The following is an 18,806-nucleotide window of genomic DNA, read 5'->3' as shown; positions in this document are numbered from 1 at the left end:
CATCATTTATCCATTTTAATAATGCAGGTTGACTATCTCTTCTCCAAATTCTTGGGACCAAAAATGTTTCAGACTTCAGATTTTTTCAGATTTTGGAATATTTGCATTATACTTACCAGCATCCCTCATCTGAAAATCCCAAATGCTCCAATGAGCATTCCCTTTGAACATAACCTTTGAGCATCATGTTGGAACTCAGAAAGTTTCAGATGTTGGAGCATTTCAGATTTTGGATTTTCAGTTATGGATGTTCTTAATAACCCAATAGTGCCAACCTGTGCATTACTAAAACAACATGAGGCCAGGAGCAGTGGCTCACACCTGTAATCCGAGCACTTTGGGAGGCTGAGGTGGGTGGATCGTTTGAGGTCAGAAGTTTCAGACCAGCCTGGCCAATGTGGTGAAACCCTGTCTCTACTAAAAATACAAAAATTAGCCAGGCGGTAGTGGCACACGCCTGTAATCCCAGCTACTTGGGAGGCTGAGGCAGGAGAGTCGCTTGAACCCAGGAGGCGGAGGTTACAGTGAGCCGAGGTCACGGCACTGCACTCCATCCTGGGCTGGATCTCAAAAAAAGAAAATATTATTTCTCAGTTCTAAATTTATAATAAAGCATTGTAAGTTTTGAAGTGAGGAGTATGGTAGAAAGCATGATACTGCTTTAGTAAATGTGTATGCATACATGAATTAAACTCTGGTATTAGACTTTTTTTTTTTTTTTTTAGACAGTCTCGCTCTGTCGCCCAGGCTAGAGTGCAGTGGCACGATCTCAGCTCACTGCAAGCTCCGCCTCCCGAGTTCACGCCATTCTCCTCCCTCAGCCTCCCGAGTAGCTGGGACTACAGGCGCCTGCAAGCACGCCCGGCTAATTTTTTGTATTTTTTCAGTAGAGTTGGGGTTTCACCATGTTAGCCAGGATGGTCTTGATCTCCTGACCTTGTGATCCGCCCACCTCGGCCTCCCAAAGTGCTGGGATTACAGGCATGAGCCACTGTGCCCGGCCACTTTAGTATTAGACTTTTAAGAATGATTCAGAATTATTATAAAAATAAGAACTAAATCTATTAATTTATATGTCTCAATGATTGCTTGCTTTCTTTTTTTTTTCTTTTTTTTTTTTTTTTTTGAGATGTAGTTTTGCTCTTGTTGCCCAGGCTGGAGTGAGCCACCAAGCCCAGCCTGCTTTCATATTTAATATAAGAGAAAAGTATATTGGACAAGCCAATTGGCAGGGCAGTTTATCACGTATTTTTTGATATTGTTAATGGGGATAGAAGTTACAACATCTGGCCGGGTGTGGTAGCTCATGCCTGTAATCCCAGCACTTTGGGAGGCCAAGGCGGGTATATCAGCTGAGGTCAGGAGTTCAAGACCAGCCTGGCCAACATGGTGAAACCCTGTCTCTACTAAAAATACAAAAATTAGCTAGGCATGGTGGCAGGCACCTGTCATCCCAGCTACTCATGAGGCTGAGGCAGGAGAATCTCTTGAACCCGGGAGGTGGAGGTTGCAGTGAGCCATGATTTAGCCACTCCGTCTCAAAAAAAAAAAAAAAAAAATTACAACATCTTGTAGGATCAGATCAGAAGAGACTGACTACTTGAATTAAATATTTCATTATATGAATTGATAAAAGTTCATGCCTTAACCAAAGGAAATTACTTAAATTTTTTCTGTGGGTTTTGTACACTTCAAGTATTCGATAGTCCCAGTAAACATCTTGATATATATATAGTTTGTTTGTTTTGCAACAAGGTCTCGCTCTGTCGCCCAGGCTGGAGTGTAGAGGCATGATCATGGCTCACTGCAGCTTCAACTTCCTGGGCTCAGGTGATCCTCCTATCTCAGCCTTGTGAGTAGCTGGGACTACAGGCATGTGCTACCATGCCCAGTTAATTTTTGTATTTCTAGTAGAGACGGGAGTTTGCCATGTTCCCCAGGCTGGTCTTGAACTCCCAGGCTCAAGTGATCTGGCCACCTCCACCTCCCAAAGTGCTCAAATTACTGGTGTCAGCCATCGTGCCGATCCCATGTATATGTTGAGTGGAACTTTTCTAAGTGATGACATATTGTTAATGAAAAATGAGAATAGCTGGAAAAAATATTGTATATAATTAAATACACGAACAAGCTATTTTTAGTGTTTGAAGCTCTCTTTCCTAAGTAAGGTATTTTTCTTAAGTAGACATTATTTGATGATAATCGAGGTGAATGAGGCAAAGGCACTCTGACAACTCCTTTCCATGAGATACCTGAAATCAGTTGTCTTAACACTGGCCCAAATACCCAATTTCTTTTTTTTTTGAGACAGAATATCACTGTGCTGCCCAGGCTGGAGTGCAGTGGTGCAGTTTTGGCTCACTGCAACCTCCACCTCCCGGGTTCCAGCGATTCTCGTGGCTCAGCCTCCCGAGTAGCTGGGATTACAGGCACCTGCCACCATGCCTGGCTAATTTTTTTTTTTTTTTTTGAGAAGGAGTTTCGCCCTCGTTGTCCAGTCTGGAGTGCAATGGCATGATCTCGGCTCACGGCAACCTCTGCCTTCCAGGTACAAGCAATTCTCCTGCCTCAGCCCCCCGAGTAGCTGGTATTACAGGCACACACCACCACACCCAGCTAATTTTTGTATTTTTAGTAGAGACGGGGTTTCACTATGTTGGCCAAGCTGGTCTCAAACTCCTGACCTCATGTGATCTGCCTGCCTTGGCCTCCCAAAGTGCTGGGATTACAGGCATGAGCCACCGCGCTCAGCCCCTAATACCCAATCTCTAAAGGCACTCTTCTCTCTTAACTGAATAATGTGTAGTAAAGGAAAAGAAAAGCCTAAGACAAGTTTATGGTGATTTCATTAATCACTGGAAAGGGCTTAGCAAAATGAGTGGTTTGATTGATGTATCAAAGAAGAATTCAGGATGGATAGGAGCTGTTCTGAGAGAATTTGTGGGAACAGAGAGACCTACAAGAGCAATTCAGGACACTTCTCAGGTGTGTCACTTTTAGAAATTAGAGATTGAGCTGGGTATGGTAGTTCACGCCTATAATCCCAACACTTTGGGAGGCCAAGGTGGGAGGATCACTTGAACCCGGGAGGTTAAGAGTAGCCTGGGCAACATGGTGAGACCACATTTCTACAAAAATTAATAATAAGGCCAGGCGCATTGGCTCATGCCTGTAATCCCAGCACTTTGGGAGGCCGAGGTGGGTGGATAATGAGGTCAGAAGTTCGAGACCAGTGTGGCTAACATGGTGAAACCCCATCTCTATTAAAAATACAAAATTAGCTGGGTATGGTGGCATATGCCTGTAATCCCAGCTACTGGGGAGGCTGAGGCCAGAGAATCGCTTGAACCGAAAAGGTGGTGGTTGCAGTGAGCCGAGATCGCACCACTGCTCTCCAGCCTGGGCAATAGAGCAAGACTCCATCTAAAAAAAAAAAAAAAAAAAAAAAATTTAATAATAATAAAGAAAAAATAGAAATTAAAGATTGAGTGGTCGATTCTCCTACAGCCAGGTTCTCATGTACTCTGTGGAAAGTTTTTAGGTACACTAAAGACCACTGGTCTAACGTATTCAGTAGCAACCTAATGTAGCTCTTAGGATTTTTACCTTAGTATTATGTATTGGTTCAAGTCGAATCAGCAGACAGAAATCACACAGTATTTTAGACAGGGGAAGTTTATTATAAAGCGTTAAACTATGACAGCGAGTAACCTTAAATGTAAAGAGAATCCTGAAGGGTACACTTGGGTTAAGGGAGAGTACCCTAGGAAGGGCAAACTTGGAAGGGGCACCACCTCCCTCAAGGTTGGAGTTGAGACTTGGTTGGAGAAGGTGAGGTTGCAGCCCATTGGATGGGTGGGTTGCAGAGACCAGAGCTGGGCAAGCAGGAAATAACAACCGCCTTCTCAAGCATAGACAAGATAAGGCTGCCGCAGAGGGAGGTAGGGCACTGCTGTGATGCAAGGCCTGGAGCATGTGGTTTTTGCTTCAGGAGGAGCGACAGGAAATGACCATCAGGAAGTCAGGTTACCACTGAGGGCATAAGGCCTGGAGTGCCCTATCTGTGTTGGGAAGCCTGCAGCAAAGTGGTCGCCAAGCTAAGGCTGCAAGGTCACTGAGGGACTACATGTTCTGGCTGCACCACTAGGGCAGAGAAGCCTCAAGACATCCCAACATACATTAATCACCGATGGTCCATGCTGCAGGAGCAAGAAAAAAAACTCACCAAACCGGAAAGAGAAGCTCCCTTCCACCTGCATTGTTCCTCCAACACCTTGTGAGAAAGTTTAGCATCATACTCACTGCAAAAGAGAAATGCTTAAAGGGCCTAGGATTCCGTTATCACAGAGCAGGTACTGCAGGGCAGATTTTAAGCTGAAAAGCAATAATTTCATCATTGGCATATAGTAAACAGTAAAATTTTGATACATTATTCGCTTCACAAAGAGCTGTTCTTTTTTTTTGGATATATTATTTGCTTGACAAATAACTATAGATTTTTTTTTTTTTTTTTTTTTTTTTTGACGGACTCTCGCTCTGTCACCCAGGCTGGAGTGCCGTGCCGCGATCTGGGCTCACTGTAACTTCAGCCTCCTGGGTTCAAGGGATTCTCCTGCCTCAGCCTCCCCAGTAGCTGGGACTACAGGAGTGTGCCACCACACCCAGCTAATTTTTGTATTTTTAGTAGAGATGGGGTTTCACCATTTTGGCCAGGATGATTTTAATCTCTTGACCTCATGATCCGCCCATCTTGGCCTCCCAAAGTGCTGGGATTATAAGCGTGAGCTACTGCACCTGGCCTAATTTTGTATTCTTTTTCTTTTTTTTTTTTCTGTTTTTGTTTTTGTTTTTGTTGAGACGGAGTCTTGCTCTGTCGCCCAGGCTGGAGTGCAGTGGCGCCATCTCAGCTCACGGCAAGCTCCGCCTCCCGGGTTCATGCCATTCTCCTGCCTCAGCCTCCCGAGTAGCTGGGACTACAGGCGCCCGCCACCACGCCCGGCTAATTTTGTTTTTTGTATTTTTAGTAGAGACGTGGTTTCACTACGTTAGCCAGGATGGTCTCGATCTCCTGACCTCATGATCCACCCGCCTCAGCCTCCCAAAGTGCTGGAATTACAGGCGTGAGACATCATAATTTTGTATTCTTAATAGAGACAGGGTTTCACCATGTTGGTCAGGCTGGTCTTGAACTCCTGACCTGAAGTGATCCACCTGGCCCAAAAAATGTTTAAAAGTTGCTGCTGGCTGGGCGTGGTAGCTCAGACCTGTAATCCCAGCACTTTGGGAGGCTGAGATGGGTGGATCACTTGAGGTCAGGAGTTTGAAACCAGCTGGCCAGGCGCGGTGGCTCATGCCTGTTCCCCAGGCTGGATGCAGTGGCACAATCTTGGCTCATCGCAACCTCTGCCTACCAAGTTCAAGCAATTCTCCTCCCTCAGCCTTCCAGAGTAGCTGGGATTATAGGTGTGCACTACAACATTGGCTAATTTTTGTATTTTTAGTAGAAACAGGGTTTCACCATGTTGGCCAGGCTGGTCTCAAACTCCTGGACTCAAATGATTTGCCCACCTTGGCCTTTCAACTCAACATTTTATATGTTAAAGAAATACAAGTGGGTTGAAAATATGAATAATGAAGCAAGATATACTTAAAAATAACCAACTACATTTAAAGTAGAACTGTACAGAATTTCTAAAAATGTAAAATTGAGTAATCAAAATAAAACTTTAATAAATGGGTTAACAGCAGGTTAAATAGAGCTAAATAGTGTTAATGAACAGGAGCACACCAGAACAAAATTTTCACAATGAAGTACAGAAACAAAAAATATGATCAAGGGAGAGAATTGAATGAGGATGTGGAGCAACAGCCACTCTCATTCACTGCTGGTGGGAATGCAAAAAGGTATACAGCCTCTTTGGAAGACAGTTTGGCAATTCCTGTACAAAACTAAACCTACATACCACACCATACAGAAGCTGCACTCCTTGGTATTTACCCAAATGAGTTGAAAACATTTCACACAAAATCTGTACATAAATGTCCATAGCAGCTTTATTCAGAATTTCTAAAACTTGGAAGCAACCAAGATGTCCATCAGTAGCTGAATGAATAAACTGTCTGGACAATGGAATATTACTCAGTACTAAAAAGGAATTAGCTATCAATGATATAAATGATATGGAGGAATCTTAAATGCTTACTACTGAGTGAATGAAGCCAATCTGAATAAACTACATACTGTATGAGTTCAGCTCTATGACATTCTGGAAAAGGCAAAACCATGGAGACAGACGTCACCAAGGGTTGAGGGGAAGGAAAGGATGACTAGGTGGAGCACAGAGGGTATGTAGGGCAGTGAAAACTGTTATGTGTGTTACTGTAATGGGGGATACATGGCATTATGTGTTTGTCAAAACTCATAGAAGACAACAACAAGGGTGAGCTCCGACATAAACTGGACTTTTGGGTGATAATAATGTATCAGTGTAGGTTCATTGTACAACAGTTACACACCCTGGAAAGCCGTCCATGTGTGAGGTTAGGGGCTATATGGGAACTCTCTACTTTCTGCTCAGTCTTTCTGTGAACATAAAACTACTGTAAAAAATAAAGTATAAAAAAAAGAAAAGATGACTAGGCGCGGTGGCTCACGCCTGTAATCCCAGCACTTTGGGAGGCCAAGGTGGGAGGAGTGCTTGAGCCCAGGAGTCCGAGGCCAGCCCGGGCAGCATAATGAGACCCTGTCTCTACAAAAATTAAAATGAACCAGGCGTGGTGGCACACTCCTGTAGTCTCAGCTATTTAGGACACTGAGGTGGAAGGATCACTGAGTCTAGGATTTCAAGGCTGCAGTGAACTGTCATCAAACCACTGATCTCCAGTTTGGGCAAGAGAGTGAGACTGTCTCCCCCCGCCCAACTCTCTCCCACAAAAAAAACAAGATAATGTATAACCCACAGAATTGGAGAAAATATTTGCAAATCACACATCTAATAAGGGTCTGATATCCACAAGCTATAAAGAACTCTTATAGTTCAACAACCAAAAGACAATAACCCATATTTTTTAAATGGACAAAGTGTTTCAATAGACATTTCTCCAAAGAAGATAGACAAATGGCCCACAAGCATTTGAAGAGATGCTGTTGACATCATGAGTCATCAGGGAACTGCAAATCAAAACCACAGTGAAATACCACTTCCCACCCACTAGGATGTAAAGAAACAATAAAACAGAAAATAAGTGTAGTAAGGGTGTGGAGAAACTCAAACCCTTATACACATCTCATGGGAATGTAAAATGGTATAGCCACTGTGAAAAAAAAAATTGGCAGTTCCTGAAAAAATTAGAGTTACCATATGACCCAACAATTCTTCTAGGTATATACCCAAAAGAATTGAAAACATGCCAGGCACGGTGGACTACACCTGTAATCCCAGCACTTTGGGAGGCTGAGGTGGGCAGATCATCTGAGGTCAGGAGTTCGAGACCAGCCTGGCCAATATGGTGAAACCCCGTCTCCACTAAAAATACAAAAATTAGCCAGGAGTGGTGGTGTGTGCCTGTAATCCCAACTACTCGAGAGGCTGAGGCAGGAGAATTGCCTTAACGCAGGAGGTGGAGGTTGCAGTGAGCTAAGATTGTGCCACTGCACTCCAGCCTGGGTGATAGAGCAAGACTCTGTCTCAAAAAAAAAAAAAAAGGAATTGAAAACATACATTCACCAAAAAACCTGTGCATGAATATTCACAACAGCATTATTCATAGTAGCTAAAAAGTGGAAACCAAATGTTCGTCAGTTGATAAATGGATAAAGAAAAGATGGTATATCCATAGATGGAGTATTATTCAGCCAGGAAAAGGAACGAAGTACTGATACATGCTACAACAGGGGTTAACTATGAAAACAGCACATTCTGTATGATTTATTTTATATGAAATGTCTAGAATCCTTAGAGACAGAAAGTAGTTTAGTGGTTACCAGTGCTGGGTGGTAGGGGAGAGTCCAGGTGACTGCTAAAAGTAGGTTTCTGTTTGGAGTTATGAAAGTGTTTTAAGGCTGGTTGTGGTTCATTCCTATAATCCCAGCACGTTGGCAGGTAGAGGCAGGAGGATCACTTGAGCCCAGCAGTCTGATACCAGCCTGGGCAACATAGTGAGACCACATCTCTACAAAAGATCAGGTCAGGCATCGTGGCTCAACCCTGTAATCCCAGCACTTTGGGAGGCTGAGACTGGAGGATCGCTTGAGCCGAGGAGTTCAAAGCTAGCCTGTACAACATAGACCCTATCTCTACCAAAAATAGTTTTTAAAAATTAGCCCAACATGCCTGTAATCCCAGCACTATGGGAGGCCGAGGTGGGCAGATTACCTGAGGTCATGAGTTCAAGACCAGTCTGGCCAACATGGTGAAACCCTGTCTCTACTAAAAATATTTTAAAAATTAGCTGGGCGTGGTGGTAGGCGCCTGTAATCCCAGCTACTTGGGAGGCTGAGGCAGGAGAATCGCTTGAACCCAGAATGCAGATGTTGCAGTGAGCCTAGATCACACCACTGCACTCCAGCCTGGGTGACAGAGTGAGACTTGGTCTCAAAAAAAAAAAAGAAATAGAAAAGAAAAAAAAAATTAGCTGGAGGCCGGGCGTGGTGGCTCACACCTGTAATCCCAGCACTTTGGGAGGCCAAGGCAGGCAGATCACAAGATCAGGAGTTTGAGACCAGACTGACCAATATAATGAAACCCCGTCTCTACTAAAAATACAAAAATTAGCCGGGCATGGTGGTGCATGCCTGTAGTCCCAGCTACTCAGGAGGCTGAGGCAGAAGAATCACTTGAACCTGGAAGGCGGATGTTGCAGTGAGCCAAAATCATGCCACTGCACTCCTGCCTGGGCGACAGAGCAAGACTCCATCTCAAAGAAAAAAAAAAAATTAGCAAGGCATAGTACTGTGCACCTGTAGTTCCAGCTACTTGGGAAGCTGAGACAGGAGGATTGCTTCAGCCAGGGAGGTTGAGGCTGCAGTCAGCTATCATTGTACCACTGCACTTTAACCTGGGCAAGAGAGCGAGATGCTGTCTTTAAAAAAATGAAAAAATAGGCTGGGCGCAGTGGCTCACACCTGTAATTCCAGCACTTTGGGAGGCCGAGATGGGTGGATCACCTGAGATCAGGAGTTCAAGACCAGCCTGGCCAACGTGGTGAAACCCCATGTGTACTAAAAAATCAAAGTTACAGCTGGGCATGGTGGCTCATGCCTGTAATCCCAGCACTTTCAGAGGCCGAGGTGGGTGGATCACCTGAGGTCAGGAGTTCGAGACCATCTTGGCCAACGTGATAAAACCCCATCTCTACTACAAAGTCAAAGTTACAGCTGGGCATGGTGGCTCATGCCTGTAATCTCAGAACTTTGGGAGGCCGAGGTGGGTGAATCACCTGAGGTCAGGAGTTCGAGACCAGTCTGGCCAATGTGGTGAAACCCTATCTCTACTAAAAATACAAAAATTAGTTGGGCATGGTGACATGCACCCGTAGTCCCAGCTACTCAGGAGGCTGAGGCAGGAGAATCGCTTGAACCCGGGAGGCGGAGGTTGCAGTGAGCCGAGATTGCACAACTGCACTCCAGCCTGGCAACAGAGCAAGACTCCATCTCAAAAGAAAAAAAAAATCAAAAATTAGCCGGGTGTGGTGGCAGATGCCTGTAATTCCAGCTACTGAGGAGGCTGGGCAGGAGAATCGCTTGAACCCGGGTGGTGGAGGTTGCAGTGAGCTGAGATCGCGCCACTGCACTCCAGTCTGGGCAAAAAGAGCGAAACTCTGTCTCAAAAAATAAGTAAATAAAATAAAAAAATAAGCCGGCTGTGGTGGCACACACCTGTGGTCCCAGCTACATGGGAGGCAGAGACAGGAGGATCTCTTGAGCCCAGCCCAGGAAGTTGAGGCTGCAGTGAGCCATGTTTGAGCCACTGCAATCCAGCCTGGGTGACAGCGCAAGACCCTGTCTCAAAAAAAAAGTGGTCTTGATTAGATAGTGGTGATCATGAATAACCTTGCGAATGTTTTAAAAATCACTGAATTGTACATTTTAAATGGATGAATTTTATGATATGTGAACCTGAGCTCCTTGGAGAGTGATTACAGGTCTAGGGCAGGAAATGAATAAGATGAATGCATCTTGTCATACCAGAAAGTAGCAAAGCTCTCACAGACTCCTAGAGTCATGTCAAAGGGATTCAGGAGCCAGTTTTTTGTTTATTTTTTAATTTTGTATAGAGACAGGGTCTTGCTTTGTTGCCCAGGCTGGTCTCGAACTCTTGGGCTCAACAATTCTCTTGCCTCAGTCTCCCAAGTAACTGGGACTACTGTTGGGAGCCCCCATGCCTGGCTCTCAAGAACCAGTTTGAAGAGATTCCCTCTGGCCACAGATGAGACCAGCTGAGCCTCAAAAGAATAATAAGTTCAATAGATTAAAACATATCAAATATAAACCCAATAGTTAATCATGATACTTAAAAAAATTTAAAACCATTGGCCATCTTTGGAAGATACTGGAGAACCAATTCATTGTTTTGGAAATTGGTAATGAAAGGAAAAAAGCAAGCATATGGCCTGCTTTTACTATTCAAGCTGTATCTCAGGGTTACTGTATAATTGATAGGTGTGAAGGGTTTTGTGCGTGTGTGTGTGTGTGTATGTATATATTTTTTAAGAGACAGGGTCTTTGTCACCTAGGCTGTACCCAGCCTCAAACTCCTAGGCAACAGAGCAAGACCCCATCTCTAAAAAAGAAAAAAACAAAAAAGAACAGAATATATAGTTTTCTAGTCAGTGGAAAGAGACAGAAAAAAAGAACAGTCAATTCACGAAAAGAAACATTGCAAAGCAGCACAAACAACAGCTGTAAAGTAGATATAAATCAATGAAAAATAATAGATATAAATCTAAATATATCATCCCCAGTAAATATGAATGGGCTCAGTTACATAAAGTTGAAGGTTGGTACCCTGGAAAAGAAAATCCAGTGCACATTTTTTGCATGAGACACATCTAAAACATTACAGACAGGTTGGAGCAAATGAAAAGGATAGCATTGGGAAATAAGTCTCTTCCATCTTAGGAGAACATGAGGCTGTGCACAGTAGCTCATGCCTAATTTTTTTTTTTTAATCTAGCCTGGCGTGGTGGCACACACCTGTAATCCCACCTACTCAGGAGGCTGAGGCTGGAGGATGGCTAGAGTTGAAGGCTGCAGTGAGCTATGATCATGTCACTGCCCTTCAGCCTGGGCAACAGAGCAAGACCTTCTCTAAAAAAAAAGAGAACATGAAGAATTTTTTTCTTTCTTTCTTTTCAGGTTAAAGAAGAAGGAGTTTAGTTTAGAAGAGATATATACCAACAAGAATTATAAATCTCCTCCTGCAAACAGGTAGGTACTTATAGCTGGGAAATAAAAGGGAAGAATTTGAAATGATTGATGTGAATCTCCAGCCCTTTCACTTTAGAAAGAGTTTATATTCAGTTGTACCAATAGTGGGTCTTCTTTTTTTTGAGACAGAGTCTCTGTCGCCCAGGCTGGAGTGGAATGGCGCGATCTCGGCTCACTGCAAGCTCCGCCTCCTGGGTTCATGCCATTCTCCTGCCTCAGCCTCTCCGAGTAGCTGGGGCTACAGGTACCCGCCACCACACCCAGCTAATTTTTTGTATTTTTAGTAGAGACAGGGTTTCACTGTGGTCTCGAACTCCTGACCTCATGATCCGCCCGCCTCGGCCTCCCAAAGTGCTGGGATTACAAGTGTGAGCCACAGCACCCGGCCAATATTGGGTCTTATAAATAGCTAGAATTGGTATTTTCAATTCCAGCACTTGAATTAGGGTCAGTAATAGGATAGGAAATAAAGTATATTGGGTTACATAAAGAAAATGTAGCCGGGCGCAGTGGCTCATGCCTGTAATCCCAGCACTTTGGGAGGCCAAGGTGGGTGGATCACGAGGTCAGGAGTTCGAGACGAGCCTGACCAACATGGTGAAACCTGTCTCTACTAAAAATACAAAAAATTAGCCGGGCATGGTGGCTGAGGCAGGAGAATTGCTTGAATCCGGGAGGAGGAGATGGCAGTGAGCCAAGATCACACCACTGCACTCCAGCCTGGGCAACAGAGCTAGACTCCGTCTCAAAAAAAAAAAAAAAGAAAAGAAAAGAAAGAAAATGTAGTCTCAGCCAGGTGCAGTGGCTCACATCTGTAATCCAAGCACTTTGGGAGGCCGAGGCGGGCGAATCACCTGAGGTCAGGAGTTCAAGACCAGCCTGGCCAACACGGTGAAACCCTGTCTCTACTAAAAATACAAAATTACCCAGGCGTGGTGGCACACACCAGTAATTCCAGCTACTCGGGAGGCTGAGGCAGGAGAATCACTTGAAACCCGGGAGGCGGAGGTTGCAGTGAGCTGAGATCGCGCCATTGCACTCCAGCCTGGGCAACAAGAGCGAAACTCCATCTCAAAAATGAAAAAGAAAAAAGTATAAACAAGTATTTTGTGTTTGTATTTTTACCAAATATGCTGACTTCAGGACTGATAATCATTGATTTTTCAGATATGACTGTAAACCCAAATACAGGAAGAGTTTCACTTAGGTGTGAATTCAATTCAAGTCAGTGAACATTTATTAAATGCCCACTGTTTCTAGAATATAGAAGGAGAATTCTAGGATTTTATCCTAAGATTTTGTATGTCTGCTCTAACACATTTGTACAATTACTTATAATTAATTCCATATAATGGAATATACTGTGTAGCCATTAAAAAAAACAAATCAGAGCCAGGCACAGTGGCACATGCCTGTAATCTCACCATTTTGGGAGGCCAAGGAGGGAGGATCACTGGAATTAGCCAGACATGTTGGTTCATGCTTGTAGTCCCAGCTACGTGGGAGGCTCAGGTAGGAGGATAGCTTGAGCCCAGGATGTCGAGGCTGTAGTGAGCTGTGATTGTGATTGTGCCACTGCACTCCAGCCTGAGTGACAGAGTGAGACCCTGTCTCAAAAAAAAATTTTTTTTTTAAAGATGAGTCAGGGCTGGGTGCAGTGGCTCATGCCTGTAATCCCAGCACTGGGAAGCCGAGGCGGGCAGATCACGAGGTCAGGAGATCGAGACCATCCTGGCTAACAGAGTGAAACCCTGTCTCTACTAAAAATACAAAAAAAAAAAAAATTAGCCAAGCGTGGTGGCGGACACCTGTAGTCTCAGCTACTTGGGAGGCTGAGGCAGGAGAATGGCGTCAACCCGGGAGACGGAGCTTGCAGTGAGCTGAGATCACGCCACTGCACTCCAGCCTGGGCGACAGAATAAGACTCCGTCTTAAAAAAAAAAATTAACGGGGCATAGTGACACATACCTTTAGTCCCTGCTACTTGGGAGGCTGAGGCAGGAGAATCACTTGAACCCAGGAGACAAAGGTTGCAGTGAGCCAAGATCATGCCATTGCACTCCAGTCTGGGCAACAAGAGTGAAATTCTGTCTCACAAAAAAAAAAAAAAAAAAGAGTTGGCGCAAGTAGATTTCAGTCCCTGTTGACTAGAAGGGTTGTTGACCCAGCGTCAACATCCTGACCCTGTTGACGGGATGGGCCATGTGAGTCAGTCTGTTGGTGATTGTTTCGTGCTTCATCCTTAGGTGTTTAGAGACCATCTTTGAGGAACCCAAGGAACGAAATGGTACACTAATCTCAATCAGCCAACAGAAGAGGAAGCGAGTTCTAGAATTTCAGGATTTTACAGTCCCGCGAAAGAGGAGAGCTCGAGGTAAAGTCAAGGTGGCAGGCAGCTTTACCAGAGCCCAGAAGGCAGCTGTGCAGAGTCGAGAGCTGGATGCTCTTTTGATACAGAAACTAATGGAACTGGAGACCTTCTTTGCCAAGGAAGAGGAGCAGGAACAATCATCAGGCTGTTGAGAAGCGATTCAGTTTGAGGGTCTCAATTTTAGGGTTTTTTTTTTTGTTTGTTTGTTTGTTTTGGACCTCCTTGGAAGAGGTTGCCTAATTTTGCCCTACCGCCAAACCACTCAAAAATGCACAGTCCATGAATTTTTACCTATTTCAAGGTGCAACCTTTTTAGAAACTGGTGAAGGAGGGTCCTCTACTTTTACTGCTGAGTATAGAACCTCAGGAATGCTCCCTTTCTCCTGGAAATGGACCTGAACGACATCCAGCCGCCTCCTCAGTCTCTGCCATCCACAGGAGGAAGCAGCAGCCTATCTTCAGTAACACTAAGATTCCAAGGACTCACAGGATTTGCACGTCCATATGAAAGTTCCGCTTTGTTTACGGTGGTGCTAGACCAAGATTATTAGAAATGTGGCCTAGGGAGGGGGACCTGGCGTCCTGTCCTGCGTGGTCTCACTGGCTCATTTCAGTAGTTGAGGAAAGATGAGCTGTTGTGTTTTATCTTTTGTCTGCCCAGGACCTATTGATGTGAGTGTATGTGAGAGTGTTTGTGTGTGTGTGGCTTTTTCCCATCGTTTTCTCCCCTCTGTGACTGTGAGTCACTAGTGCCAGAGGAGCCCCGTCCAGGCCCCATTCGAAGTAAGTTGCACTTTTTAATGTTGTGGTGTGGATTATTTTCATTTGTTTTATTTTCTTTTTTGTTGTTGTTTTTGTACTATTATTGCTGCATGTGTGGAGCCTTTAAATGTGATTTTAAAACATTTTTTTAAGGAGAAAATACATGTCTTAAGAATACATGATAGGCATTTGACCCAGTTGATTGCTGCATGGAAGAGACATTTTTCCTATTCATGTGTTTCAGGCAATCCCTTCCCCATCTCCAGCTTCTAGTGTAACTCATTAGAGGGAGCACTTTTTTTCATCTGGGTTCTCATTCTTGCCCACCAAATACATGTATTTATTTTAGTGATTTAAGTAAGAGCAGGTTTCTCTCCCGATCATTGAAAAACAACTGTGGTTGGGTGTAGTCTTGATGGTTTTTATCTGAAATGGTGTTAGGTCACAAAATTGAGTACAACAGCTTGGGCAGTGATACAGGCTGACCCACAGTATTTGTGGCTTTCCAGGCAGCCCGCTTCAAGAGTGGGGAGAGAGTCGGGGTCATGCTTCAGACCCAGAGATGTGTTCCTGCAGTGGGATCTCCAAAATCCCCAGCCAGCCTTCTTTGAGGGCCACCTCATTGTACTCTGGGCTCCTATGTCACATCTACCGGAACTGTCAAATGCCGGAGTTAGCTGAGTTTCTGGGTTTGTGCCTGCAGGAGTCTGTGGGCAGAGGGATGCTGTGGGTCAGCAGCCTCGAGGTCTTGTTCCTTTTCCACTGAAGTCCTGTGTGCCCATATCCTGCTCCCCTTCCCCTCCTTCTCTAGGGGTTTCTCTTTCTTTCTCTCTCAAAACAAGAGTTTAGAGAATTAACATTCCATGGCTAGTGAGTGGGATGCAAAAGTCATCGTCAGGACACCAGCATCACCTCTTCATATCCTCCTGGGAGCCACTGGCATGGAGCAGCCGCCGATGGGAACCGTCAGAGTTCTAGGGACATTTCCAAGTCAGTCTATTAGAGAAGAGTGAGTGGCACGTCTTGGAATGTTGGCCAACTCTCCTAGGTTTCTTTTGCTTCCCCATTTGCTAGTGGATGGGGAGATGGGGTGGGGGTGGGGGGTCTCTATGTGCCTTGCTTTTGCAGGTTGACAGTCTATGCCACACTGGAGCAGAAAAACTGACATGAGCCAGAGGGAAAAGTGTGCCACGGCTATCTTCTAGGCCACTGCCTCAGACATAGCATTGAGACAAGTGAAATACACACCTGGTCATCCACGGAGGCTTCCAAGGCCATGGCCAGATACAGTTAGAAGAGAGCCAGGCTTCCGTACCAGCTCTGAATGATGCTAACCAGATTCTGTCATTCTACATCCACTTTGCCCAGACTGTATAGACACGACCTATGTTTCACCTCAATACCTCTCCCTTCCTGGGACAGGGTTCTTAGACACTAAATGCTTCTCTCTGACTTTTTTGCTTAAGGGAGTGGGATGAGTAGTACATTTTGCCCTTGTCCAGGCATGTTTAAGGAGCTCCTACTGGACAGGTTGCAGACTAGCAGTGAGTCAACAGAGCCCTGTTTGCCAGCTCCGTTGCCAGTGTAGATGCAGTGATGTGGCGGCTATGTTTCCCAGAGACAACAGTGGGCACAGCTGTAGCGTCACCAACATGGCAGAGAGAGTTTCAACTGTGCCTGTTACAGGTGTGGCACTCAAAGGGCCAGGAGCAGCAGTTTGGAACATGGGTAACTGGGAGCAGCGGACTGGAAGAAACAGAGCTGGGCTCCTTCTCTGTCCTGACAATGTAAGAGAGGAGTTGTTCTGAGGCCAGCCCTGCCCGTCGTTGAAATTCTTGACCTACCCTCTGGCTAGGTCCCTTCCCCTGCTCCAAAGTTTAGAAGGGGGCCCCACTGCAAACTTGAAATTACTTACCTGAAGGTGATGTATATACCTAGGCTCCAGCTGCGCTCAGCCACACCTGTCTTAACATTCAGTTTCGGCACTGAGCCAGCTGCAGTGTTGTCAGGGGTCCCCGGGGCCGCGGTCCCTAACCACGATGGGACACGGTAATCGGCTGCTGGCACACCACCTGCCCAGAGCTACAGGAGGTCTGGTTCTGGGGTGGAGTTGGTACAGTTTCTGAGTTATGGGAACTTCCCTCCCCAAGTGGTGGGAAGTTACGGTTAACTACAGCTTACTCAACTATCACTTCCGGAGGTTTAGTGTTTTTAATATGGGAAAGAGGAGAAATCTCAGGTCTAATCAGGGTTCTGCCCATCAGCTTTTCAGTGAAACTTTCAACTGTGTGTGTGTGTTTTTTTTTTCCAATCTTTCAGTTTCTAGCTGTGTTTGCCTCCTCCCTCCGCGTTCCCTCCTCCTCTTTTTTTGCTTTTGGTCTCCTTTCCAGCTTCATGTCTCCATGAGTTCAGCTGTACCTCATCTCCTGTTAAAGCAGATCATGTCCACTTTTTCTTACTGACCTTACTCTAAGCTACAGTAGCTGAGGGAGGTACGGTGAAAAGACACGTAGCGTTTGCCTTATTCGGAGCCTGAGGAGCCCAGAAACTCATGCTGTGAATTCCAAAACTCAGCGCTCCTCAAGAGCTGTGAAAATCATGATACTTTGTCACAATTTTGCCTGAAAGGGTCTTTGGCACGGGCTCCAGAGCCAACCTGAGGTCCATTCCAGATCCCACTATCTGGGCGTGAGACCTCCCCCGTGGCTTCTTCCTTGCCCACTGAGCCAAGAGCAACAGGGAGCGTACAGGACAGGAGCAGCAGATCCAAGGCCGCAGTGCAGCCAATGAATGCACGGCCGTCGCTCCGTCTCCAGGCTGGAATTCCGTCTCATAATCAATGCCATGTACATTAAGATCTGCGAAAGACCAACTTTTAGGCAGTGATACTTTTCTCCCATTCCCTGGGGTGGGGGGAGTATGCAGTTGGTGCTTTCTGTAATTCCCTTGTTCTGTTTTGTTTCTGTAAGCTTTTCCCCTGGTGTCATGGAAAGGACTTCTTAAATAACCACATTGTGGGTGGCTGTATCCAAAGTTTAAATAATTGGCCAGAAGTGCAGAGTATCCTTTCCTGGATTCATGTCAGGAAAGGGCTCCTTGCCACAACTGAACTTATTACATAAAAACCTGGCTAGGGAGATTTAATTTTACTAAAATTACAGTTTAATGTTACCGTCTAGCCACAAATCAAGCAGCAAAAGCTATTTTGATGATGAAGGGGGTTCCCCGTTGAGCTGGCCATCTAGTGCAGTGTGCTCTCAGATTCGATGCTTGTTGATATGTGTGTCTTCACAAGCCCCTCTCTGGTGCTGAATTGGATTTGAATTCTTGGTGAGAGGCCTCAGCATCTCCTTGGGCTGGTCTGGGCCAGTAAAAATAGCTGCCTGACATGTTTATATATTATCATGGTCAGTAGTTCAATGAAATTTGTACATTTTTGGTAACATTGGTATACATGATGCCCCTGCAGTTCCTTTTCTGTTTGGTAGTTTGTGACTCTAAAATTTCCACTGTTATGTGTGTTAATTTATGAAAATAAATTTTTTTGAAAACCTTTCAAATAACTCTCAAGGCCGTTACTTTGTTCTTGTGGCTTGGTAATAAGTTAAAATAGACATTCCAAAGTTATATGTCACAGCAAGCATCATTCCTTCCAAAGTGGTCACCATTTTGTGAGGAGTATCCTGTTGTAACTGTGGGACCAGCTCAAACTGATTAACCATTGCTTAAGTTGTTACAGGTGAGACACAGCCAAAATTGCCCGAGCGTGCACAATGGAAAAAAGCTTTAACCTCTTATTTGTTACCACCATGAGCCTGGCAGGCCGACTGCATTGACATCACCTAGGACTAGATAGGAATGCCATAAAAGCTTGACCCACTCCCAGATCAGGGAGACATTTGAGCATTGCTTCCTGTCTCCGTGCCAATTGACTTTTTTTTGTTTTTTGGGTGGAGTTTCACTGTCGCCAGGCTGGAGTGCAGTGGCGTACAATCTCAGCTTATTGCAACATCCACTTCCTGGTTTCAAGCAATTGTCATGCTTCAGCCTCCCAAGTACTGGGATTACAGGCACCCACCACCAAGTCCAGCTAATTTTTGTATTTTTTTTTAGAAGAGGGTTTCACTATGTTGGTTGGGCTGGTCTTGAACTCCTGACCTCAGGTGATCCCCTCCACCTCGACCTCCTAAAGTGCCAGGATTGCAGGCGTGAGCCACTGAGCCCAGCCTCATTTACTTTTTTTGA

The 18,806-nt window shown here is 45.1% G+C and overlaps 1 protein-coding gene across 7 annotated transcripts in view; it reads left to right on the top strand.

Moving 5' to 3' along the window:
• Positions 1 to 18,121, top strand: part of PRR14L (proline rich 14 like) — a 68,649-nt gene extending 50,528 nt beyond the window's left edge. For all 7 annotated transcript variants that reach the window (XM_002831032.6, XM_003779529.5, XM_054543337.2 and 4 more), the window contains 2 exons: positions 11,357 to 11,428; positions 13,675 to 18,121. In XM_002831032.6, the coding sequence (XP_002831078.2) occupies positions 11,357 to 11,428; positions 13,675 to 13,951 (349 nt within the window). In that variant the 3' untranslated portion in view covers positions 13,952 to 18,121. The remainder of the gene's footprint in view (positions 1 to 11,356; positions 11,429 to 13,674) is intronic.
• Positions 18,122 to 18,806: the final 685 nt, after the last annotated feature.

The sequence above is a fragment of the Pongo abelii genome, chromosome 23 (genome assembly GCF_028885655.2).
Source record: "Pongo abelii isolate AG06213 chromosome 23, NHGRI_mPonAbe1-v2.0_pri, whole genome shotgun sequence".
Lineage (NCBI taxonomy): Eukaryota > Metazoa > Chordata > Mammalia > Primates > Hominidae > Pongo > Pongo abelii.
Note: the sequence above shows the minus strand (reverse complement) of the source record. Positions and strands in the feature narration are given on the sequence as shown.